This window comes from Otolemur garnettii, unplaced genomic scaffold, assembly GCF_000181295.1.
Source record: "Otolemur garnettii isolate 467f Iridium unplaced genomic scaffold, OtoGar3 scaffold00001, whole genome shotgun sequence".
NCBI lineage: Eukaryota > Metazoa > Chordata > Mammalia > Primates > Galagidae > Otolemur > Otolemur garnettii.
Window position 1 is genome coordinate 42,960,772 of NW_003852396.1, and position 22,337 is coordinate 42,983,108.

The 22,337-nt window shown below is 43.0% G+C and overlaps 1 protein-coding gene across 1 annotated transcript in view; it reads left to right on the plus strand.

Annotated features, from left to right (window-relative positions):
* The window catches only part of SPON1 (spondin 1), a 290,405-nt gene that overhangs the window by 8,829 nt on the left and 259,239 nt on the right, over positions 1–22,337 (plus strand). Inside the window, exon 2 of the mRNA XM_003781118.3 lies at positions 12,674–12,780. Coding sequence (XP_003781166.1) covers positions 12,674–12,780 — 107 coding nt within the window. The remainder of the gene's footprint in view (positions 1–12,673; positions 12,781–22,337) is intronic.

Consider the following 22,337-nt stretch of genomic DNA (forward strand, 5'->3'; position numbering starts at 1 on the left):
GCCTCCCAAGTAGCTGGGACCACAGGCACCTGCCACAATGCCCGGCTATTTTTTGGTTGCAGCCGTCATTGTTGTTTGGCAGGCCCAGGCTGGATTCGAACCAACCACCTTAGGTGTATGTGGCTGGCGCCTTAGCCAATTGAGCCACAGGCACCGAGCCAAAAAAGAGGCTTCTTGACTACCAATTTATGTTTCCCATTACTTTTACCTGACGTCATTTTCTTCATAGCCTTAAACACTGTGGAATTATCTTGTTTATCATTTACCTCCTCAAGCTTTATGAGAGCAAGGACTTTGATTTTCCTTTCTTTTTTTTTCTTTTTTTGAGACAGAGCCTCAAGCTGTTGCCCTGGGTAGAGTGCCATGGCATCACAGCTCACAGCAACCTCCAACTCCTGGGCTTAAGGGATTCTCTTGTCTCTGCCTCCCAAGTAGCTGGGACTACAGGTGCCGGCCACAACACCTGGCTATTTTTTGGTTGCAGTTGTCATTGTTGTTTGGCGGCCCTGGACTGGATTTGAACCGGCCAGCTCAGATGTATGTGGCTGGCACCTTAGTCGCTTGACACACAGGCACTGAGCCGACTTTGATTTTCTTATTTGCCGTTTTATCTCCAGCACCCAGAATAGTGTCTGGATGTGGCAGGCACTAAATTGTTATCTCTTGAAAAATATTAATGTAACATTTAAACCCCAAGAACCCTGTGAGGTCTCTAAGAGAGCTGGATGGAAGAAGGAGAAAGCATTTTTCCCTCAGCCATAGAGAAGGGTGAGCACCAGGGCATGGCAGACAGGGGACAAGGAGCTCCAGGTGGTGGCAGCAGAGAGAAAGGATGCCCAATCCCCCAGAAGCACTGGCCAGAGGTTGAGGCAGGCAGATGGCCAGGTTCCAGAGTGCAGGCCATTGGGCGGAAAGAGGATGCATGCTGGAAAGTTGGAACATGGATGGCGCAGAGCAAAGGGCAAAGAGAAAGAGCTGCCAACTTCAGACATTAGCTCTGAGTGTCTGGAGAAGTAAGGCTGAGGAGATTGTCGATCCACCCAACCTAGAGTCCAGTTTAAGTCACCTTCCCCAGAACCAGCCCTTTATGGGTTATTTGTGGTAGTTTCCAAACCTAGCTATGTATTAGGGCTGGATGGATTCCAAGAACCTCATATTCTTTCTTATTTTTCTTTTTCAAAGAAAGAAGATGAGACACAAAGAGAATTGTGCCAAATGGTGGTCCTTTTTCTATGAGCACATCCCCCCCGCCACCTCTCCTGCTCCCAGCTGCCGCACGTCTCATACCTCAGCATATGATCACATCACTGCTCTGTCCTATTACTGTAGGACACCATGCAGGGGCCAGTGGAATGTGCTCAAAGCCGGCACAGCCACACCATTACCCTGCTTGGCAGCAGGGTGATGAGGGGAACCGTGAGCTTTCCTTAGGTGGCATGCTCACAGACTGGTGACACCTGAGCCAGGGCTGACCTGGTCGTACTTCTGTGCTGTCAGACTCTGCCTCCCATGTGGCTTCCACATAGCTGTCCAAGGTTCTGTCCTTGGCATCAAGAAAACTAAGGTCTCTCCTGGGCCACATGTCAGCCCCTGTGATGTTTATGGATAAATAGTTGTTAAGGCTTCTCTTAAGTAAAACACCCCATTTCCTTAACCGTTCTTTACAGGATACTGTTCTGGTCTCCTTGTACTTTGTCCTCCAGATGTGCTCCATTAGGGGCAGAGCAGGGCAGGATGATCATCTCCCTGTCCTGCACATCGTGCTTGTGTTAAGCTTGCCAGGTCTTGTGTTTGCTATTTTGGCAGCTGTGTTGAGCTCTGTAATTGCCCTGAGCTTGCAGCCAACTCAAATTCTTCCTGTTTGCTGGGAAGGGCTGCTGCCCTCCTTAACCTAGACTGGTAAGCATAAGATTTGACATGATTCTTTATTAGATTTAACCCAGTATGCTTGTATCCATCCTTGCAGCTGTCAAACATTCATGGATCTGGATTCTGTCACTGAGCGACTTATCTACCTAATCTAATTTTGGATTACCCACAAATTTGATAAGTAGGTCTTCTAAGTCATTATCCAAGAAGTTGATCAACAAGAATATTCATCTCTGTTTCTTTACCTATAAACCAGCAGGTCCAAAAAAACTCAGGACAGAGCTCTCTGACTTCCCTTACAGACTTTGCCTAAAGCTGACAGCTAGTTAAATAGTTTTGAGGTCAACAGATCTGCTGTCATCCCAATGCTATTTAAATACCAGCTGCCACCCCCTGGTCAGCTACCTCAGTTTAGTGGTGAATACTTTCCCTTTAACCTCTTGATGATTCATATAGTTCAGGAAGAATTATTTTCTTTCTTTGCTTCAAAATTAGCCAAGACTCTTTCCACTCCAAAGACAGGAACAAAGTCAAACTGAGGGGAAAGAGGGAAGGTGTTGAGCCCTGCATTTGCAAAGTCTGGTGGATCCGGCCTCAGGCATAAATGGAGGGAGCAGGTTAAACCGGGTCATTAGATCTGCCCTCTCTTTCCCTTCAAGTCTTTCCAGCCCTCACTTCTACCTTCTCTTGCTCCTTCTTCCATCCTTTCTCTGGCCTGTGTTTTTGTGTGTTGTCTTCACTTTTTCTTACTACAGATGGACTTTCTCCAAATGATGGGGAGGATAGCTGCCTCCAACAGAAAGCCTGTTAGCTTTTTAGATGAAAGCTGGATCCTGTGATGAAAAGAAAAGCCCTTTCCCCCTCACCCAAACTGACACAGTCCAGGGAAGGATTCTGATGAGTCCAGCTTGGGTCACATGCCCCAGGGAATGGCAAGTGGAGACACACAGGGTCTGGGTTGCAGTCACGTTTGTGATTTGGTATCTGGGGGTTGGTGGGCTGTGGTTGGCAGCCCCAGTTGATCCCACGGTCAGAGGAGGGGCAGGAATGGGGGTCATCTAGAACTTTCTGTCCTCACCCATATTTTTAGCTGTATTCTCTTGGCTGACATATCTCCACCTCCTCAGGAGCATCTTCCCATTATTTTTCCTATCCACACACTATTCAGCTCAGGATCCTCTCCTCTGGCTCTGAGCTATCCCATGATGAGGTAACATGGGGGAAATAATTAACTTGTATCGAGCTGAGCCCACGTGCCTTATTGCATTGTCTGCTTTAATCCTCATGACAAATCCGTGACATGATAATTATTCTTGTTTCATAGAGGAGACTGATTTATGTGCCGGTATATTTTATTGATTTAGCAGACATTTTTAATATGCTTACCATTATGCCTTCATCAGTTATCATAATGACAACATAAGGTAAATACTATTCCTGCTGGTTTACAGGTAAGGCAACAGAACCAAAGAGAACTTCAAGTAACTTGCCCAAAGTTACACCTAATAAACACAGGGGAATTTTAAACCAGGGCTGTTAGCTACATATACTATGGAAAAATTGCCCTGACAATAAATGTGCATGATCTTTAATTTGGAATGGGAAAGCTAATGTACTGACTAAAGAAGGTCACTAGGAGAACAGCATAAGCCGACCCCCCACCCCAGACACACATGCTCACTGTGGGATTATTAGCCCTGTCTTCCTATCTGCCAGCACCTCATCACATCATTACATCACCAGCAAGTCTTCTCTTGCATGATCCTGCACGGGTGGGCTGAATTGTTATGCCAGTTTCTCAGTGAAGCATGTTAGTTGCAGCTCTTTAGAGCTCAGGAAGTTGTGCAAAGAAGGGAAGAGACCACTATGGCTTACTTAGTGCACCAGCAGTCTTTATAACTCCTTAAGGCAGAAGCTGAAGTTCTTGGTGATTGAATGTGTGGCATGAAGACTGAAGCATTTCGGTAACACGCAGCAGGTGGATGGATGGCAATGGCTGGTCGGTCATGTGATGGAGCTGAGACCTGATTTAGGACCTTCTTACTGAGGTTGGATTTGTAATTCTCAGACCCAGTAGGTGAAACTGGGGAGAGAGGATGGAACTGGATGAGATCCAATGAGGGTCATGGGCATAGAAGATGAATTAGGTAACAGTTCATTAGATTTTTTGTTAGATGATTGACACATCAGTATTTAAGGACACAGAAAGTTATTTGAGAGTTAGGTGGGGCTGGAGTTTTCATACGGCAGTGGTACCCAAGGATAGGGAGAACCCTGACCTTGTTGGGGATCTGAGGCTAGGCTCTCGTGTGAAACACACGGTCTTTGTCCAAACAGGACAGGCCCTTGCCACTGAGCATTTAGGGGAGGGCTGTAATTAATCCAGTAAGCCTGGTCTTCCTAAACCATAAATCTGAATATGACATTCCCTAGCTCACATCCCTCAGATCCTTTCTGGGTCTCTTCATCACTTACAGGGGTGTGTCCACACATCTTAGCAAGGCATTAGAGGCCTTTGACCACCTGTCTCCCTCCTTGTCTTCCTGATCTGGCCTTTTATCACACCCTCCATCCCAACATGCAGCTTATGAAATGCAGATCTCTGCCTTCCAAGGCTAAAACTGGCCCTCTCACTCGACCTGGGATGCTTTTGCCTATTCTTATACACTGGATAAACTACTACTACTTATTCAACTTGCAACACAAATGCTACCTCCTCCTTGAATCCTTCTCTAACTTAACCAGGTAGATTCAGTGTTCCTTCCTCTGGGGTCCTAGAACTCATTGTTTGCTAGGAAGGGCTGCTGCCCTCCTTAACCTAGACTGGTGAGCTTCCATAACCTCCATAACACCCATCATATTTTATAAAAAAAATCGGTTGATGTCTTTTTCCTCCCGGCTATTAGATTCTGTGCTTCTACAGGGCAGAGATGTGTCTTTTTCTCTGTGTCTCCAGAGACATACCACTGGGCTGGCATAGAGGAAGTGCTCAGTAAAGAAAAAGATGAGGAAGGTTGCAGATTAGGCAAGGTAACTCATGAGAACTTTGGAGGAGGGACAAAAAAAATGAAATTTTTTTCACTTGTTCAATCAACAAGTATTTATTGAACATTTACTACATTGAGAGGTATTATTAGGTGCTGAAGACACAGTGGAGTTCAAGATAGAATTGGTCTCTGGGATTGTAGGTTATTAGGAGAGATAGGCATTTAACAAATAATGTCACAAATGCATATTTAATTAAAATTGGCATTCAAGAAAAGAGGCATTAAGAGGTATTTTGTGGTGGCCAGGGGATGGAGAGTTTCTCACAGGACACTTTATATTGAGTTTAATGGTCTATTAGAAGGCTTGATTCATTGTGAGGACTTACCCAAATCTACCGTAACATGAATTTGTGAGGATCACCCTACAGACAGTTATCTCCACTATAGTCATCTGAGTGGTCCCTCATTGACACCTACTAGAGTTTTTCTTTGGAGGTTCAATCATTGTCCCTGAGGCTCAGGTCTTTGAAACACATTGTTAATTAAGCAGCCTGATGAGCACCATTATTTTTTATCATCATAATCCTCATCTTCATCATATTCTTCATCCCCACTGTCACAACCACCATCATCATCACCCCTCCGTCACTATCATCATCTCCATCACTATCATCATCATCTTTATGATTCGTGAGCCCTTTACATGTGCCAGGAACTGTGCTAAATATTTAATCCACTCCTATACGAAAGGCAGTATCGGCTCGGTGCCTGTGGCTCAAGTGGCTAAGGCACCAGCCACATACACCTAAGGTGGTGGGTTTGAATCCAGCCCTGGCCCACCAAACAACAATTACAGCTGCAACCAAAAAATAGCCGGGCGTTGTGGTGGGCGCCTGTAGTCCCAGTTACTTGGGAGGCTGAGGCAGGAGACTCGCTTGAGCTCAGGAGTTAGAGGTTGCTGTGAACTGTGATGCCATGGCACTTTACTCAGGGGGACAGCTTGAGGCTCTGTCTCAAAAAAAAAAAAAAGAAAGGCAGTATCATCAACCTCTTAAAAAATGAAGAATTTTTTAAAAATGAGCTCTGAGATTATAATCCTAAATCTTTTCTCTTAACCAGTGCCCTATATCTCTTCACAGGATGGCTCTGAATGGACTTCCTTTAAAAAAATAAATCCTTCATAAGCATTTTCTTTGAATATCTTGGATCTCTTAATGGCCTCCCTTGGGAGGCACTTGGGAGGAGTCATTAGAGAGAAAATCCTATTATTTACTGCCAAACAGTCATCTTCAGTCATTACTGGGATTCAGAACATGCTGCACATTTGCGCCTTTTAGGAGGAAGCCATATGATGGTGTTCTCTGGAGGAATAGAGTCTCCGCTCTTCCTTCAAATTATACTGTGTAATAACATCATCACCAGTGATAGTTATGGGTGGAAACCCCACCCTGAGTTCAGCCTCCAGAGACTCCATCTTGTGTATTTTATCTAGAAAAGTATAGTAAAAACTTAGTTTTCTAGAACCTACAGGAATGCAGCATTATAGGAAGCTGAGTTTATGATTAGCCCCTAAGTACACAGTACAGATGTGGAAAAGGATGGATATTTATCATTCAGAAACATTGCTTGGCTGGGCATCATGGCTTATGCCTGTAATCTTAGCACTCTGGGAAACCAAGCCAGGAGGATCACTTAAGGTCAGGAGTTTGAGGCCAGCCTGTGTAAGAATGAGACCCCATCTCTACAAAAAATAGAAAAATTAGCCGGGTGTAGTGGCATACACCAGCAGTCCCAGCTACTTGGAAGGCTGAGGCAGGAAGATTGTTTGAGCCCAGGAGTTTGAGTTTGCAGTGAGCTATGATCAATCCACTGCTCTCTAGCTGGGGTGACAGAAAAAACAAAACACCATCAACAAAAAAGCCTCCAGAAACATTTCTCCACAATCATTTTATCAGAATACAACTTATATACGGAAAAGTTCACAATCATATAGCCTAGTGGACTATCACATGTTGGACATACTCATGGAACCAGAACTCAGATCAAGAGGTAGAATATGCAGAGGCCGGAAGTGGTAAGGAGGGGGATGAACAGAAGAAAGAAAAGAAACATTCCAATTATCTTCTAGCTATTTTGAAATGTATAATAGATTATTAAACTGTAGTTCACCCTACTGATCTATTGAACATGTGTATGAGGTCTTATTTCTTCTATCAAACCATACATTTATACTCATTCATCAACTCCTGGGCTCAAGCAAGTCTCCTGCCTCCGCCTACCAAGTAGCTGGGACCACAGGCGCCTGCCACAACGCCCGGCTATTTTTTGGTTGCAGCCGTCATTGTTGTTTGGCGGGTCCAGGCTGGGGATTTGAACCTGCTACCTTAGGTGTATGTGGCTGGCGCCTTAGCCGGTTGAGCTATAGGCGCCAAGCCTGGAATGTTTCTTGTATAAAGAAAAGGCAAATATTTAAGGTGATAGATGTCCTAATACACTGATTTTATTTTTACAAATCATATGAACATGTTAAATTACCACATGTACCCCCAAACTACGTACATCTATTATGCATCAATTAAAAAGATTGTTTAAGCAAAAAAATAAAACCCAATTAGCACTCCAATCTTATCTCTTGTTCTCACGCCAAATTGCCCTCCCTGTCCCACACACAAGACTACTGTCCTGACCTCTAGCACCACAGATTACTTCGCTTGTTTTTAAACTTTACATAAATAAATGTAATCATGCCATTCGTATTCCTTTGTGCCTGAATTCTTTCACTTGGAATTGTGTTTGTGAAGCTTATCCATGTTGCGTGTAGCAGTACTTGTTTATTCTCATTGCTGTAAGGTGTTTGGTTATATGATTATGCCATGAGTTAAATGTCCATTCTACTGCTAGTGAGTATTTGAGTATTTCTAGTTGGGTGCTCCTACAAATATGTTACTATTCTTTAACATGTCTTTTGGTGCACATATGTATGCATTTCTGTTGATTTAGAGAGGTGTTGCCAGGCCATGAGTTATGTAGTCTTCAACTTAAGTAAAGACTACAAAGAATTTTCCAGCAAAACTTACTTTCATGTCTATCAACAGTGTATGAAAGTTCCAGTTGCCAATATTAGATGTTAATTCTTTTATATTTAGTCAATGTGGTAGCTATGCAGTATTATTTTATTGTAGATTTTTTATTTCCCTGTTGACTAAAGAGATGGAGAGCCTTTTCATACGTTTGTTGACCATTGGGCACCTTTTTTGTGATGTGTTAATGCCTTTTGCCTATTATTTTTTTCTATTGGGTTATCTGTCTTTTTCATATTGATCGGAAAGAATTCTTTCTTTATTTTGGATAAAAGTCAATTTCTAGTTATATGATTGAAAATACCTTCTTCCATATTGTGACTTGCTTTTTCACTCTTAATGGTATCTTTTGATGAGCAAAAGATTGATATCACCCCCTTTGTATCTCTTCTCCTTTATGGTCAGCACTTTTTTATGTCTGTGTAAGAAATCTTTCCTCTTCCAAGGTCATTCACATTCTATCCTAGGCTACCGTCTAAAAACTTTATTATTTTACTTTTTACATTTAGCTCTGCAATCTATGTGGACTTTATTTTGTGAATGATGTGCAGTAAGGGGCCAGATATACCTTTTTCCACGTGGCTATCCAGTTGTCTTAGCACCATTTATTGAAAAGATCATCTTTTCTCCACTGCTCTGCAGAACATCTTTTATCATACATCAAGATGCCATGTATTTGTGGAACTTTTCTGGACCCTAAACTTTTCAACTGGCTCATTTTTCTTTAGCTGGTTTCATTTCTTTAGCTGCATAAGTTGTGATATCTGGTAGTGTAACCACTCCAATTTTGCATTACTTCCTCAAGATTATCTTGGATATTTGTGGACATTCACATTTCCACATAAATTTTAGAACCAGCTTGTCAATATCACAAAATGCATGCCAGGATTTTAATTTAGGTTGCACTAAATCTATAGATCCATTTGAGAAGAATTGACATCTTTGGGTCTACCAGTCCAGGAACACTGTTAAGTAGATTTAACTGCCCATTGACTCTGTTGACGACCATGCTGAGCTCAGATGGGGTTCTTGCCCTTAAAGGCCTTACAAAGGTGCAAACACACACATGAACACAAAATATAATGAAATGTGAGAGTCTCATCACTGATAATGGGAGTTGAATTTATTAAGTTCCTATTTGCATACAAAAGTATAGTTTTAAGGACTTGAGATATATCACTTTATTTGTATCTCACACTGATATTTTGAGGTATGTGCTGTTATGTAGATATTTTTTTCATCTCAACAGTCCAAGAAACAGAGTGCCTGGGTCTTTATAGGGAAATTGGGAACATACACAAAAGGTGAAAATTTAGCTGATTTGTGAAGAAGTTTGCCAGGAATGGAGGAGGTGAAACATTCCAGGCATATGAGTAGCCTGTAAAAAATACTGTAGGGTGAAGTGATAATGGCTTTTCAGGATACTGCCAGTGAGTGAATCCCAGGATTGAAAGGTGGTTCAGTGAGGGAATAGGAATGTGGTTGGGGAGGCTGGAGAGGCAGAATCCAAGGACATTTGGCCTATAGAGTTTGAATTTTATCATGAAGCCAGTGGCTGTGGAGCAGGGATTGATCATCTGCCTTAGGTTGGGTTCCCGTGAAGCTAATTGTATTCATTTCCTAGGTCTGTTGTACCCTAGCAAAAATAGTAGAAGCCAGGTGCCGTGGCTCATGCCTATAATCCTAGCACTTTGGGAAGCTGAGGTGTGTGGATTGCTTGAGCTCAGGAGTTTAAGACCAGCCTAATTCAGTATGACTTTGTCTTAACTGATTATACCTGGTAAACCCCATTTCCAAAGTCACCTTCCCAGGTACCAGTGGTTAGAACTTCAGTATATCTTTTGGGGGGCACATTTTAACCCTTGTGTTATTCAAGGCTCAGATGAAGATGTGGATACAAAGTGATTTTTCAAGTAAATGTTTCTAGGGGAAACCAGTAAGGAAGTGGGGAAAGAGGACAGAGATCGGGTGGGAGCCCTCCTAGCCCGTGATCCCAGGTGTAGTCCCTCAGGGCAGTTTCAGACTGATGTTGTGGGGCTCTTTTGGAGTGTAAAGTACCCTTCAGAGCGGTCCTTACCTGATGCAAAGGAGCTGGACCTTTCTTATTAGGCAGTGTGGGCTCCAGTAACCCAAGGTCAGTCCTCTGAAAAAGAACCATAGGTGCTGATCATTGCAGGCAAAGTGACATCCATGCCAGGGTCACGTGAAAATTGTCAAAAGACATTTGAGGAAATCTAAATGAAGTATACCTACTGTTTCCTGCTTTGTCCTCTGCTCCCCTTCCTCCAGAACTGTGTACAAACGCCTTGAAGGCCCCATCCTAGAGACCCTTAGACTGTTTTGGGGCTATCTATCTGTCCATCCCTCAAAGATCCCAGCTCTGTCTACTGACACTGCCACGTACTATACTCTTCTTACTCTTTAATGGGTTTTTCCCTCATTTTTTCTTCCTTTCTATCTGATCTTTCATAGATATCAGTAGCCAATCAGAATTCTCCTTTACTTTGGTAGACTGACTGGCCAATCGCAGCATGACACTTGCAATATCTATGTCTTAAAGCTCTTCTCCATGTTGTCATTGTTTTGGTGGCTCAGGGACCACTGCTACATCATCTAAGATAGCAGCTTTAGTTTTTTGGAATTTTCAGGTGCTTCACTTTCAGGACTAGAACTAATTTCAGGATTTTTATGTTGCCCTTGGTAGAGTGCTGTGGTGTCACAGCTCCCAGCAACCTCAAACTCTTGGGCTTAAGTGATTCTCTTGCCTCAGACTCCCAAGTAGCTGGGACTACAGTTGCCCACCACAACGCCCGGCTATTTTTTGTTGCAGTTGTCATTGTTGTTTAGCTGGCCCAGGCCGGTTTTGAACCCATCAGCCTCCGTGTATGTGGCTGGCACTCTAACAACTATGCTATGGGCGCCCAGCCTAGTTTTAGGATTTAGAAGACTTAATGCTCCTCCCCAACAACAGACTGCTTCTTATCATCACATACATATTAATATGTGTTAAATGAATTGATTTTTAAGTTTAAAAATTAATGATTTGTTAATACTTATGGGAGATCCATATATATTATTCAGTATGTGAAGCCATGAGTAAAGTGTTAAACTGGGGAGAGGGGGTCTTTAGTTGTGGCCCTAAGTCAGCCTCCAGATGGTCTTCAGACCCTGGGTGTGCCTGTCCACCTTTCTGTGTCTTTCTTTCCTATCTGTGAAATTGGAGGGCTGGATTAGAAGACAACTGAAATCTGTCAGAGTTCTAATAGTCTATAACTCCATATCTAACATCTAGAACCCCAGAATCTTAGCACTTTAATGTAGGCAGTAATTTAAATCTCAATTTATGTCAATTTCGAGAAATGTGAAGAGAATGTCTCTTGATACCAGGCTCTGTACTAGATGCTAGAAATACAAAAAGAAAGAAAACCCAGCCTCTCTCCTCTGTTGACACAGAGTCCAGTGGGGAAGGCCAGTCAACCTGTTTGGTGCAAAAACAAATTGCAACAGAAGATTTCCATCTTAGGAGATTAGGGCTCCAACAGGAGGGCTGACGATCACTACCTTTCTGATGAGGTGGATTTCAATTGAGAAAGTTCTCTGGGCAGATATGGAAAGAAAGAGTGTAAGAGAATCATCACTCTAGTTGCTGTAACAAGTAACCCCTCCCAGCCTAAGTTATTTCCAGCTCATGCAAAGTACAATATGGATATTTTTGGTCAGTGGGTGATTCTTGTGGGGTTTTTCAAAAACCCAGTTTCCTTCCATCTTGTGGCCCCCCCGTCCTTGTCCGGGCATATCAGAGTCCTCTGCTGGGTCCCCTGCAGTTAGCAGGCAGAGGCAGGAGGGCAGAGGATCATGTAGAAAGTTTGCACGGGTCAGGCGTGGAAGTGGAATGTGGTAGTTCCCGCTCATCTGCGGTTTTGCTTTCTGTTTCAGTTACCTATCGCCAACTGTGGTCCAAAAATATTAAATAGAAAATTCCAGAAAGAAACAATTCATAGGTTTTAAATTGCATGCTATTCTGAGTAGTGTTGGAATTGTTCAGTTTTATTATTGTTGTTAATCTTTTATCATACTTAATTTATAAATTAAACTTTATCACAGACATGATGGCACGTATAGAGTTTGGTACCACCTGTGGTTTTAGGCATCCACCTGGGGGGAGGTCTTAGAACACATGCCCCAGAGATAAGGGGAAACTAAGTCGCACTGTGTATCATGTCTGTTCATGCCTTACCCTGGCAGACGTTGGCCATAAACTGACCTAACTGCAGGGAAGGCTGGGAAATGTGGTCTAGCTAAGTTTCCACAAGAAAAAAAAATGAAATATGTTTTGGAGAACACACACCAGCCTCTGCTACAAAGGCCATCCTACTCCTGTTTGGGCTGTGAAGAGCTAGCTTTTTCTTGGGCCAATCTAATTGATGTATAATATTAGATAATTGTCAAGATTGGAGTTTATGACCAAAATCAAGTTGGTATCTTTATCCAATTGGCACCTCTGATTGGTTCAAGAATTTCCAAGTGAGACAGCAGCTCAGGCATTGAGTAGGCTCTGAAATGTAAGGAGCTGAGTGAAGAGGGAACTAGTTCTCTCTCAGTAGATGAGGCTTTCCCACTATCCGCTGCCCCTCTGCCCGGCAGGTCTGGGATCCTGATGGAGAACTCAGGTCTATCCCATTTGACAAATGAGATCAGGTGATTTCTATGCTTATAACCTGCTTTCTCTCTCCACAGTAACACTTTCTGCTGCTCCGCCCTCCTACTTCAGAGGATTCACATTAATTGCCCTCAAAGAGAACAGAGAGGGTGATAAGGAAGAAGACCACGCTGGGACCTTCCAGGTAAGACCCCCCCAGGCTTATCCAGGGACCCTTGTTGGCCTGGACAGGTGCAAGTGCCTCAGGTGGCTTCACATGCAGTTCCCTTGACCACTTGCCAAGTGGGCTGAGTCCATCTGAAAGACCCACAGTGGAGCGGGCAACAGAGCTGCAAGGCTGCCCAAGCCGGGCTGGCCGCTGGGCAGGGCTTGCTCCACCCCCGCAGATGTGGTGCTCTCCTCTGAGCCCTCAGCGCCCTTTGGCAGCTGGCAGCCCAGCACAGGGACAGCACTGGGAGCCCTGGCGAGGCCCAGCCATTCCCCCCTGAACGGGCTTTTCGTGATTGGTAATTCTCAAATATAAATGGAACAAGAGCTCCGGACTGCCAGACTGGACAGAGTTCAAAGCGCAGGAGGACTATTAAGGGAACGTAGAGATTGATTTATGAGGGAAGATTAAAAGAATTAAACATGCTTTGCTTGGCTAAATGAACAGGCCTGAGTTTAAGAGGTGGTAATGGTCTTTAAATGTCAGTCCTCGCAAAGCAGCCTCGTCCAAGGGAGGCTTCGTTTGACTTTGTACAAAAGGGCACAGTAAGACGAAAGTGGGTCAAGAAGAGAAAGGGGAACTTGAAGACCAGGGCCCTGACAGTGAGTCATATTTCACTGCAGAATATTATTCCGAGGGAAGGGGTAGGGACATCATCCCCTTTCAGAGGTCTAAAAAAGGGCAAGTTGTCAGAACATGTCCCAGAAGGCCTGGGGTGATCCTAGGAGAAGGCCTGGCCACATTAGCTGTAACTGTTTCTCATCTCAGATTTCCATTGTTCTGGAATTACTTTTTAGCTGGCATTTGCAAAGGAAGGGGAAAATAAAAAACCTCAGTAAGAATACTTACCCTTCTGGCTGACTAACGGACTCGCACTTGCATAATTCATGGGTTCCACAGAGCACCCTGCCTGCAAATACCTTCTTCATCCAAAGATATCTTCTAATCTCTTGTGGCCAGGTTGTAATTTTGAATCCTGTGATTAAAAAAAATGTTTTTCTGTTGTCTGGGATTCTAGGCTTTTGGCATAATGAGGTTTAATTCCATGCTCATTGGAATGTCTTTCTATGGCAAACAACCTCTTGGCAGGTATCTGAAAGAGTTACCCAATAATAATACTGACGACAGCCAATATTTGTTGGGTACTTACCATATGCCAAGCACTATGCTAAATGCTATGCCTTATCTTAGTTTATCTTATCTTAGTTTAATTTAGTTTGCTTTTGTTTAATTCTCAAAACAACCCTGGTACATAGGGATCATAACTCTATTTTTAGACTGAGAGTCAGGCCTAATGGGGAGTGGGATTTTTTTTTTTCTATTAATTTGTTGTCGTCGTTGTTGTTGGGGATTATTGAGGGTACAAAAAGCCAGGTTACATTGATTGCATTTGTTAGGTAAAGTTCCGCTTAGAATCGTGTCTTGCCCCCCAATTTTTTTTTTTTTTTGGTAGTGTTTGGTTTAGTCTATTTTGTGCTGCTGTGACAGAATGTCTTAAACTGGAGGGTCATTTATAAACAATAGAAGCTCATTCTCGAAGTTTTGGAGGCTAGTAAACCCAGTATTAAGGTGCCGGCATCTTACGAGGGCCTTTTTGCTGCGTCATCTTTTTCTAGAAGGCAGAAGAGCAAGTGAAGGTAAAAGCAAGAGATCAAGCGGGGCGTGAACTCGCTTTTATACCAGATCCACTCCTGTGATAACATTAGTCCGTTTATAAGGACGGAGCCCTCATGACCTCATCACCTCTTATTAGGCCCCACTTTCCAACACGGTTGCACTGGGGCTTGAGTTTCCAGCCCATGGACTTTGGGGAACACACTCAAACCATAGCAGCACTGTTCTGGTTTAATTCAACACATGGATCGTCCTCTCCAACTCACTATTGTTTCTGCTCAGCCTAATCTTTGCCCTTGCAGCTGATTGGTGAACACAGGGCTCTGCTCACAGGTGGCAGTGAGTAAATATTTGCTGAATTGGTAAATGATTAAATGACTCTCACTGCCAGTGTCCATAACACAGTCCTGTTTGGGACTGTCTCGGAACTCCTAACTTTTTCTGCATTTTTCCTTCTTCCTTTCTTGCTACATGGCAGTGGCTCCTAGAGTGCGGTCTCTGAACCAGCAGCATTGGTGCCACTGTGCTGCCGGTAACTTATTAGAAATGCAAACTTTTAAGCCTGCCCAGACTCAGTGAATCAGAAACTCTGGGGGTGGGGCCCCTGCAGACTGGGTTTTCACAAGTGTGCAGGGTGAATCTGATGCATGCTCAGGTTGGAGCACTGAAGAGACAGAGACCAGCCCATCTACTGTGAGATCCCCCATCACCACATTGTCAGCACATCCGTCTGCTCCCAGCTATCATCTCTTAGTTTCCACCAGCTCTACTGGGCTGGAAATATGGAAATGCCTAGCGTACAATCATTATTAGACAGCTAATACTTACCACTGTGCTTGTGTGCCAGATCCTGTTCTGAGATACACACTATTATCCTATTTTTCACAATGAGAAATTCTGGCACAGAACAATTAAATAACTTTCCTAAGACCACCCACCTTTAAGTGATAAGCTGGGATTCAGACCCAGGCAGTTTGGCTACAGGACCCCACTGTGTATGCTGCCTTACAATGTGAGCAAGTTAAGTGAAAAAATGAGGGCCGGCCATGACTCTGCCGTGATAGCAGTCTCTGTGCCATGTGCTTCATATGCATCACTCCGCTTAGTCCTTGTAGTAACCTTGTGAGGTCGGCATTGTTATCCCCATTTATCAGATGGTGACACTGAGTCTCCAAGGGGATAAGTAATTTCACATCTCAAGGGTCCAAATGTTGTACCAGGTTTTTCTCAAACTTCATCTCCTTACCCCTGCATTGCCCTGCCCCTGTTCCATTAAAATGTATAGTGCACTGGCGGTCCCATGGCCTCAGAGGTTAGCGGGGAAGGAATCACAGCCCCTCATCTTACCTCCTCTGCTCCTAAGAGGTGCAGCCCCCATGCCTGTCCCCTCTAGCTCTAGCATGGAAGTGCTTTCTCTCTGTACCAATGCTGTCATCTTTGGAGATGTTCATTTATTCAGCATCATATGTTGAGCGGCCCCGTGGTGCCAGGTGTGGAGTTAGGCATTAAGGATACAGTACTGAGAAAAACAGAGATGGAGCTGGAGCGTCCTTCGTGTCATCATCCCTCAACTTGACCTCTGTTGCTGACAGGTGTGGCAGAGAGTCAACAAGTCATCCACTGGAACTTAGCAGACAATCAGAGATGACAAATGCCATTGTCATAAAAAAAAAAACCCAAAGTGATTAATAAGTATTTAGATACGTGTATAGCTTTGTGTAACACCTTTCCTCCAAATATGACAACTTTGAGCATTTCTCAACAAAATTCAAATGCTCTTTTTTAATGATACATAATATGTCCTGTATTTATGGGGCACATGTGATTTTCTGTTACATGTATAGACTAAGGAATGACCCAGTCGAGGCATTTATGGTATCCATCGCTTTGAGTATTTATCACTTCTATGTGTTGGGAACCATTCACACCCTCTCTCCGGGGCCTTTGGAAATATAGAATACATTATAGTTAACTATAGTCACTCAATATCCTTTAAATATGATTAAAGATTGCATTTCTGGCTCTAAAAGTAACTTTGAAAGTGGGTTATTTTTCTTCTAAATGAGTAAGCCCTTACATGGAGAACACAGACTTACCAAGTGCAAACACAACAAAAGGAAACTTTAAGGCTGCCTTCATCCCACTTTAGCCTTAGGGGGGAGGGCAGCGGGCTTACTGTATAGGGGAGAGTGAAGGTTACAGCTCCCACCACTCCCAAGACAGTCCAAGGGGAAGGGGGTGGGGCCACCTGCTCTGGATCTGTCTGCAGGTTCCAGCATAGCTTCATTGGTACACAGGGCATTTATCTCTGGCCGCCAGGGAGGGGACAGACAGAATCCCTCTTGATGAGCTAGCTAATTAATTGAAAGTGGCAAGAAATTCAGGGACTAGATTCCCTATATAAAACTAACCCACCAATTTTTTATTTTTTTAAGTTAGCACAGTAACTTTTTTTTTCAAATTAATATGAGGGTACAAGTTTTTAGGTTACATTGTTCTCACTTCCAAGGTAAAGTTCAAGTTTACCTGAGAGAGACCTCCACCCAGGGGGACATGCTGAACACCCTTGCACAGTGCATATTAGGTGAGATCCCACCAAATGCCCTCCTTCCTCCTGCCAATCACCCTCCCCTCTCCTTTCTCGCCCTTCTCCCTTGCTAGACTAGATTTGTGTTTTATCATTCATACGAGCATGTGTTTATATAGTGGTTTCATATTAGTATTGAGTACACTGGATCTTTTTGTTCCCATTCTTGAGATACTTTACTAAGAAGAATGTGTTTCAGCTCCATCCAGGTAAACATAAAAGATGTGAAGTCTCCATCTTTTTATGGCTGAATAGTATTCCATGGTATACATATACCACAGTTTGTTAATCCATTCAGGGGTTGATGGGTGTTTGGGTTTCCTCCATAACTTGGCAACTATTAATTGAGCCACAATGAACATTCTGGTGCAAATGTCTTTGTGGTAAAATGACTTTTGTTCTTCTAGGTAGATACCTAGTTAATGGGATTGCAGGATGAAGTGGAAGATTGACTTTTAGTTCTTTGAGAATTCTCCATACTTCTTTCCATAAGGTTGTATTAGTTCCACCAGAAAATTGTATTACTTAAAAAGTGTTCACTTAAATTAGTTCACTTAAAAATTGTATTACTAGGCTCAATGCCTGTAGCTCAGTGGTTAGGGTGCCAGCCACATACACTGGGGCTGGCAGGTTCGAACCAGGCCCAGGCCTGCTAAACAATGACAACTACAACAACAACAACAATAACAACATCAAAATAGCCAGACATTGTGGTGAGTGCCTGTAGTTCCAGCTATCGGGGAGGCTGAAGTAAGAGAATCACTTAAGCACAAGAGTTTGAGGTTGCTGTGAGCTATGACACCATAGCACTCTGCAGTAAAACTCTGTCTCAAAAAAAAAATTGTATTACTAGCGGGGTGTGGTGGTATGCACCTGTAGATACTCATTTCCTGAGATATTGGGGTGTCCTCATCTGTTTACTGTAGGGAGGTACTGTCCTTTCTTACATGTGACATAGGGTTAAGAGACCTGTATAGAAAGAACTATACTGCAGCATGTGAGGTTCTATAATTGCTGCGTGTGTGCAAATAAGAAAAATCCTTTACAGAAAATGGGGAGTGAGTGCTGGTTTGGAAGGAGAGAAAGGATATTGACAGAGACAATAACTTTTGAGCTATAACTTTTGGTTGAAGTTTGCATCTGGGCGAGGGGTAAAGAGGAAGAGTGCGTGAAGACCACTCCGTTCTTGCCTTGCTCCTCTACTTTAAAATGTGCCATATTTTAATGTTTGACTGTATCTTCTTTGATAAGTACACAGAGCCTCCTAAGGGCCCAGGATAAATTGTCTTAAATAAATGAGGGAACCAGGGGATAAATGACATGCCCTGCTGCCCCTTCCCAAGGAGCCCACGTGGTGTGAACTGCCCCTGCAGAGCTCTGATGCTAAAGAACCATCAAAAGAATAAAAGTTAAAAGTGTTGCTAATACCTCTTGCTTCACACTTAGTTTTCTGGCTTAAAATTGCTACATGGAAATCATTTCTAAGAGAAGCAGGAGACAGTGCACACTGTGGGTGCCTGGGATGGATGTTGGGTCCTCACACTTCCACAGCCCTGGTCTCTGGTTACTGCTACCAGACAGACAAAGAGGCGTTTTCCTTCCTAGCAAGCAAACCCTAGTCTGGGAATCAGATGCCTTGTTGAGATTTACACATCTCTCACCTCAACAGAGCACACCTGTGTTTTCTGTTAGAAAATATAGAAAAGGGTAAAACCAGCATGAGGAAGAAATAAAAACATGTCATCTCAGAAGCTAGAGATAATCCCTTTAACATATAGGTCTATTTCCTTCCAGATTACATATTAAATATAAAAAATAGAATTTTATATATACAAAGGCGTGTCAAACCTTTTTTTCTTTTCTGCCACACATTGGGAAAAGAAGAGTTGTCTTGGGCTACATCTTAAATACACAAACGCTAACAGAAGCTGATGAGCAAAAGAAAAGGTCTGTGCGTACTTCGTGCAATATCTGACACCCCAGAAAAGCAAACCAGTCCTCAAATAATCCCCCATGGGCCACGAGTTGGACACCCCGATTGGAACCATACTGAATTTAGGGTTTTATGTCCTATTTTATCTTTTTTATCTTTTGTGACCATCATAATTATGAGCCTATTTCAATGCAATTCAATATTATTCAATGTGATTTTTAATCACCTTGTAATACTCCATCATACTCTTGAATTATAATTTATTCAACCATTCCACTATTATCAGGCAAGATAGTTGGCTCCTATCTTCTTTTTTTGTTACTTTTTTTTTTTTTTTTTGAGACGGAGCCTCAAGCTATCCTCCTGGGTAGAGTGCCATGGCATCACACTCACAGCAACCTCCAACTCCTGGGCTCAAGCGAGTCTCCTGCCTCAGCCTCCCAAGTAGCTGGGACCACAGGCGCCCGCCACAACGCCTGGCCATTTTTTGGTTGCAGCCATCATTTTGTTTGGCGAGAGAGGGCTGGGGATTCGAACACGCCACCTTAGGTGTATGTGGCTGGCACCTTAGCCGCTTGAGCCACAGGTGCCGAGTCTTTTTGTTACTTTTATAAAATAAAAAACACTGCAGTGAATACCTTCACGTCTGTGATTATTTGCTTATGATTAATTTAAAGAAAGCACAGGGTCAAACTAAAGATTCTCTTCCTCTGTACCTACGCACACAAATGTGTGTGCACATTCGTATGTCCACAAGGTGTCTATAGAGGCTGATATGAGCACCTCTATTTCTCCAGGCAGTCCTTTGGGTTCTGACAGTGTCAGTGGTGGGCACACAGATTATCATGACAGTATCTGTTTTCAGGCTGTTCTTCCTGCTTAAAAACATGCCTCTGATACTTTTTCAATTCCATCTTAGCTTTGCTATTTAAAATATACAATGAGTGAATCATTGAGTTTGGGAATCATTAGGCTTGGGCTCAAATTCTGCCTCGACTAGCTGGGTCAAGCAGTTGCTTAATTTCTCTGAACCTCAGTTCCTTCATCTATAAAACAGTTCAAACTAAACTAATATATTTAAATGGCCAACACGGTAACATAGTGGACTCTTAATGTCTTCTTTGAACCAGCAACGGAGAGTGCACTTTCCACAGCTCTTCTACGGTGAATCAGAAACTCACTTCCTCTGTAGATGCGGGCACCCAGGGACCGCCAAGGAGCAGGGCTGAATCTCACCTTAGGTGTAACGGACTAGCTAGCTATCTGACTCTCAGGTGAGGGGAGGAATGTGTTTTTCTCATTCTTTCTATCTTTATTGCAACATGATTGGGAAGGCTATAAAATACAATGAAAATTTCATGTTACTGGACACATGATACCTAAACAAGACTCTGTTCCATGTGGGTGCTAAAAGGCTGACTGGGTTCAATTACCGATTTTATGAACTACTCCCACATAGCAGCTACACCAAAAATGGGATTTTAATTCTGCCTTGGCAAAAGGCTCCACATCAAGAGGATGAGCAGATCGAGGAAATTACGGCTGTCACCTCCAGGTACTATTCTAGTCATTTCTTATACTTTAATTCTCTCCGTCTTGGCTGGACATTCCCTGAGAGCAGGGACTGTTTCCTTCACAACAGCACCCAGCCCTGGGTGCAATGCCAAGCACACAATGTCAGAGCTTAGTAAATGTTTGTCATGTAAATAAACACTTTTTTTTGTTTGTTTTTGAGACAGAGTCTCACTCTGTAGTCCTGGGTAGAGTGTCCTGACATCACAGGTCATAGCAACCTCAAACTCCTGGCCTTAAGTGATCTTCTTGCCTCAGCCTCCCAAGTAGCTTGGACTATAGGCACCTACCACCACACTCAGCTAATTTTTCTATTTTTAGTAGAGACAGGATCTCACTCTTGCTCCAGCTAATCTAGAACTCCTGAGCTCATACGATCCACTCAACTTGGCCTCCCAGAGTGCTAGGATTACAGGTGTGAGCCACCCCACTGGCCCAGAAATAAATTTATTAATCTCCTTTCTGACAAACACCCCCTCCTGTGAAGTAGGCACTCTTAGCACTTTCATTTACATGCAGAGTAATACTGAGTGAGTTAGGAATTTGACACAAAGCCAGTGAAAGACAGTGAACAAGGACTAAGCCACCTAAGGTCTCTGTCCTTTTCTCTGTTCTGCATCTCTTAGAGATCAGGGGGCAGATGTGTGCGAGGAAGACAGAAATCAACTACTTGGTCCTCTAAAATCTCTCCCAGTTGTTCCAAGGATCACACCAGGTTTATATAATAACTCCACAGATCCATCATCCTTCAGGTCTCAGCTCTCAAATGCCATGTCTTCCTTTCATCCCAATGAGAATCTGTGCCCTCTGCTGGGTCTCACTGTGTGGTAAGTCCCCATTCCTTCACAAGGTTCTGCAAGTAGGCAGAAAACTGGGCTGTGGCCATCCGTATTCCCTCCACCATTTCTGTACACCCATCATGGCCTCACCAAGGCCTGGCACACTGACCCGCTGATAAATGCTTTCCAGATTGATGAGTGACTGACTGTGGCTGGAATTTCAGGCCCTTCCTACTCATCTGCTGACATTAGTTGGTCTCATACTTTTTTGCATGGAAACTAGCATTGTTTCTACACCTATTTTTAAAGGTCTAGAATTCATTTTCAAATACATGATAGACCTGTTTAGAAGATAATACATAACTTTTACTATCAAAAAGAGAGCTTTTTTGATTTATCTATTTATCATTTATCTATTAAGTGTTTTTTAAAATGCTAGCTTTTTAAGAATGTAGCTTTGCTATCCTTTCATCTTTAAAATGAGGCTGATGAGCCTTGATCCAGATCTAAGTACTTTATGGGATAGGTCTTAATTCTGGATTTGCTCAAAGCCATTGTGTTTGCTTTTTAAAATAGAGTTAAGGGCAGCGCCTGTGGCTCAAAGGAGTAGGGCACTAGCCCCATATACCAAGGAAGGTGGTGAATTAAAACCTGCCCCCACCCCCACCCCTACCTACACCCCCACCAGCCAAAAACTGCAAAAAAAAAAAAAAAAAAAAAAGAGAGAGAGAGAGACAGAGTCTCATTTAAAATAGAGTTAAATGCAAAGAGTGACTGGATAATAGCTTACTGAAAAGGTAGCCTGTTATAGGATATTTAGGTAATTTTCTTAATATTATCAATAGTTTAACAGTACACATTTTTATAAATAAAAATTCCATTTTATTTATAGTAATAAATAAGTAACACTACTGTGTATAAGGCATGTTCTTTATATCTGAGGATAGAGCAGACAAAAGTTCCTGTCGGTATGATGATTCTATATTTTAGGTCCTTTCTATGGGATAGAGTACCAAGTTTCTGGATCAAAGAGTTTTTTGTTTTTGTT